Below are 4,393 nucleotides of genomic sequence, written 5' to 3'. Positions count from 1 at the left end.
TGTTTACGTTCGAATCCGTGGGAGGGGATCAAGATGTTTTTTTGCTATATTATTGGATTACATAATAATGACAATAGTCAAGTTATTTCTGTTAACATATGTGAGAGTATTGTCTATCTAGAAAATCGTGAAAAATAAGGGTTTTAAATCTATTTAGTTTAACGAAAACGCTCCTTGAGTTGAAATATGCGTAACTTGATCCGGATACCTTAGCTGGCAAATCAAAAAAATATGCGCTCTCAGCCTCCCCTGACTTTGTTTATCTTCACTCCCCACCTTCCATTTTCACTGCCCCTTGGCCCCCCACCACCCTCTCCTCTTCTTCTTTCTCTCTCTCTCTCTAAAAACACAGACACATACATCCACGGAGATTTGAGCACATACAGTTCCCCCCCTTTCTCTCTCTTAAAATGTTGCTGGGAAAGCGTGGGAGGGGTCCGATGAAGAGGACCACGAGCATGACCGGAATCAACGTGGATCTTGCCGACGAGGAGCCGTCTGATTCTGTGATGAACGAGTTGGTGGAAACGGCGTCGCCTAGCCGGCGTGACCGTAAGAGGAGTTCAGGTGGCGAAGGTGATAATTCCATGGTTGTAGAGACGGCGCCGTTTTTGAGGACGTGTGGACTCTGTAACAGCAGTTTGAGGCCTAGCCGGGACATCTTCATGTATAGGTATTAATTTCAAACACTACAACTCCGCGTTTGGCCGACCGTGTGAAAAAGTTAATAAGTGTTTGTGATCTGTGAGATTGTATGTTTGAATTCCGTGAAAACCTAGGGTCACTGAAAGGTTTGTTCAGTCTTTAATTTCAGAGGATCGGAATTGAATTCGCGCGTATGTTGATCCGAACATTTAGTTTTCAAAAAAAAAAAACTTCTATGTACGTAAATGCATCTACAAAATTTATTCAGTACAATTAAAATGCCACATCAGGTAATATATATGCTAGTAATTTTTAGTTTGATGAAGTTATTCTAATTGAGATTATTTGAATACGTTCGACAATTTACAAGGTTGTCGACTAAAGCGCCTAAATTTTTTGGTGGAAATTTTGATACATATGACTCTTGAAAATAGATGAAAGACAAAATTGATAGATCCTTTTAGGATTCATATCATTTCTGGTTCATGTTTTGGACTGGAGAGAAGACAGTCCTAATCGTGACCGTTCATTTGCTACAATTAATGGTTCGGATGTATTTTTAAACTTCGACCGGTAAGAGTTTATGAGAAAATGTGAACTATTGAATCTATCAAAACATGAACTGGAGAGGAGCGAGCCTGATCCATTCTCTTTCTATGTTACTAAGGACGGTGTGATATGGCTGATAAACGAACTAAATTTTCATATTTGAGATAACGATCAAAAATTCGTATGAAATGTTTACTACGTAAACAAATCAAGTTAAATGTTTTTTTTTAAAGTTTTAAGCTTTCAAATCCAGAACAAGCTACTATTTGGCTCATACAAATTGCAATGTACAGAAAATTCAAGTTATGATAGACTTGATTGAAGTATATGTTGAGATCGACTCTTCTAATAAATAGACCAACATTGAACATACATTTTTAAAGTTCGTTAAGACTCTAATAAAAGCTTGAAGATACCAATGATTGGCTCGGAAAAAAAAATGAATTTTTTTTTTAATAATGACAAGCAATTTGTATAATTTATGTTCAAGTGTTAGTATGGTCATGGTGAACGAAAGTTGAACCCTTGATTATTATTATTATTTTTGTTTGTCGGTATTTTAATAATCGACTATTTTTGAGTTTGGTTTACCCTTTTTAGTTTTGAAGACAAGAAATGGAATACGCACTTGGCTTTATTGAGCATCATCAATTTTATTAAGGAAAACATCTACTACGGTCCATTTGGTTGTCTTTTTGTGAAATTTCTTTTGTTATTTTTTGGATTAATCAGTCATCTTGATGAGCTCAAATTAAAAATAAAGTATGACAAAATATAAAAGTACTATAGATGAAAGAAGTTCAGAAAAGGAACAGGTTCTATGTCTTTTTTTCGTCGTATATAAAATTTTTCATTTCGTCGTATATAAAATTTTTCAACTTCAATCTTTTATATTTTTCGGTTCCAGAAAAAAAATCCTTTTATATATTTTTCGAACTCTCTCGTCCAGATAAATGATTGATCCATTTTTTTTTTTTTACGAAAATCTAAAAATTCACTACTAACTGTTTCTTATACTATAATTAATGTATCTCCAATCATATAATAGTCCTAATTAATTTCCTTTATATTTTTTCCAGGGGGGATACGGCATTTTGCAGTCTAGAGTGCAGGGAACAACAGATCAAGCATGACGAGAGAAATGAGAAGTGCTCCGTCGCAGCTAATCCAATGAAAGACGGAAATCACCACCACCACCGCCACCGCTCGGCACCGGCCACTGCCACCGCCACCGCAACCACCACCTCTCAAGCATAAAACCTAGTGACATGGACGTTGAGTGCTGCTATATATATAGCGCCTTAACAATTTGAAGAACCATACTATAGTCAGCAGCATAACCAAAGTTTCTGGTGGTTGGTGATGTTAAATGTTGAGAAATGATATTCGGACTTTACCTTATTATTATAAAATATAAAATGTATGCTAATTTTTTTTGGCTTTTACTTTGTTTTGAAAATTGGAGTGTCTGTAAATTTAATCGTTAAAAGACAAATTGTGGGGGTGTGTTTTCAAGGAAGTGGTTTGTAAAAAACATTTCCCTTGAATGCTTCGGATACTTTGATGATGTGTAGAAATGCTGGAATGGCTGCTCATTTCGGCAATCGACGGTTCGTATTTTAATTAAGTAACAGACAGTTCAGATTTACATGCCATTTGCATGTATTCAGATTCAATCTGAACTGTCCGTACTGAGATAAACTACCAAATTGGCCCTCTTGTAACGACCCGTGCCAGCTGACCCGTTAACCATTAGTATAAATACGTGACTCAAAAGGTTAACCTCAGGTTAATAGTAGTTGGTTGGTCTTACCTTATATACCACTCAATGCTTTCATAATTAACTACCCAATGTGGGATGTTACAACTCTGCACTTGTTCTGCAGGGAACTACTCGACAGCATCCCTTGCATGCCAATATAATTATTGTGGTTATATATCTACCATTCTAGCTGCATGCAAATAGGCGCAGAGATTTCCATGTGGTTTATTCCTAGTTTTTGAAACATAAACAATGAAGCTTGCTCTTTTTTGTTTTTGGTACTTCGGAATCTCATAGATTAGTCAGCTAAGAGAGTTTTGGAGTACAGGTGCATACATGATTCAAAATATTACGACCCACGAAATAAAATGCCAACCCCCTACTCGAGAATCTGCCTTAAGTTAAGGCGGTCGTGAATCCAAAACTCTCTAAGAGAAGGTGGTTGAACCAATGAATCCACCAAGTCCTCATTTTACTCCGTTCCAATTCTTGCAAGATGATCCGTACATTAATTTGCCTCTCGAAATATATGATTGAGCATTGATCCCGTCCTAATCAGTATATATGGCATGAGCATCATTGATTAAATTCCTCTGAGGATGGTTAATTAGAAGCTTGCCTCGTGATCATGTCGATGTATCTTCAGTCTGTTTCAATTCTTTGGCATGATTAGTGGCTAGCTATGAACAGAAATGTATTCTCTTCGTCACATTTTTTTTTTTGTCTTTTTGATATTCGTGTCAGTTTTCGATCACTTATATATTTCAATATAAATTTTCAAAAATATAAATTATGGATCGTTTGATATATAAAATGGGCCGGAAGGAGTAATTGCATAAGATATGTATCCTATTGAACTAATAGTGCTTGGGATTACTATTTTTTTTTTTATCGGGAAAGAAAAAAAAAACCATGGTATTTTATGTCTAAAATTTGTGAAATTTTATATTCAACGAATCTTAATCAAATTATAAGTTCGATGCCGGGCCTTGTTCATTTTGGGATCTCAACATTGGGCACGGTATTTAATAAATTTTCTCTATCTATGATCTTTCTCCACTCATTACTCTAATTAAATACCTCCCTCAAAATCCAATCCGAACAGGGTCATGTCACGTGATGAGTACGATGTGTAAATGAGGAGAAAGTCGGGTCACGGGAGCCCGACACCCCCAAAATATATATATATATTTTTTTACTATATCTCGTATTCTCTGCCTCGTAAGCATAATACTTTATATAACAAATTGTGCCATTTTTAGATAAAAATAAAACGCTTATTTGCATAATTTTTAAATTTTTTAGGCACCTATTTAAAGATCTCAATTACACCAGAGTTAAGAAAATGACACGACTTAAATTGAGAAACTTATGGTGGTGATGTTGAAAATTTAATTAGAATAGTTTAATATATGGTATGTAAAAATGCGTAATCTC

The 4,393-nt window shown here is 35.4% G+C and overlaps 1 protein-coding gene across 1 annotated transcript; it reads left to right on the top strand.

Moving 5' to 3' along the window:
- The first annotated feature begins 211 nt into the window (after positions 1-211).
- LOC131302444 (FCS-Like Zinc finger 5-like) lies at positions 212-2,623 on the top strand. Its single transcript, XM_058329102.1, has 2 exons — positions 212-673; positions 2,274-2,623. The coding sequence occupies exons 1-2, from the start codon at positions 411-413 to the stop codon at positions 2,449-2,451; spliced, it is 441 nt and encodes a 146-aa protein (XP_058185085.1). The 5' UTR covers positions 212-410; the 3' UTR covers positions 2,452-2,623.
- The last annotated feature ends 1,770 nt before the right edge of the window (positions 2,624-4,393 follow it).

This window comes from Rhododendron vialii, chromosome 10a (genome assembly GCF_030253575.1).
Source record: "Rhododendron vialii isolate Sample 1 chromosome 10a, ASM3025357v1".
NCBI classification, from domain to species: Eukaryota; Viridiplantae; Streptophyta; class Magnoliopsida; order Ericales; family Ericaceae; genus Rhododendron; species Rhododendron vialii.
This window is presented reverse-complemented; position numbering and strand designations above follow the sequence as displayed.

Bases quoted from the DNA above. Each gene is read 5' to 3' on its own strand.
- LOC131302444 (XM_058329102.1), top strand. From the start codon at position 411: ATGTTGCTGGGAAAGCGTGGGAGGGGTCCGATGAAGAGGACCACGAGC. The intron at 674-2,273 runs GTATTAATTTCA...TATTTTTTCCAG, and splicing joins CGGGACATCTTCATGTATAG to GGGGGATACGGCATTTTGCA.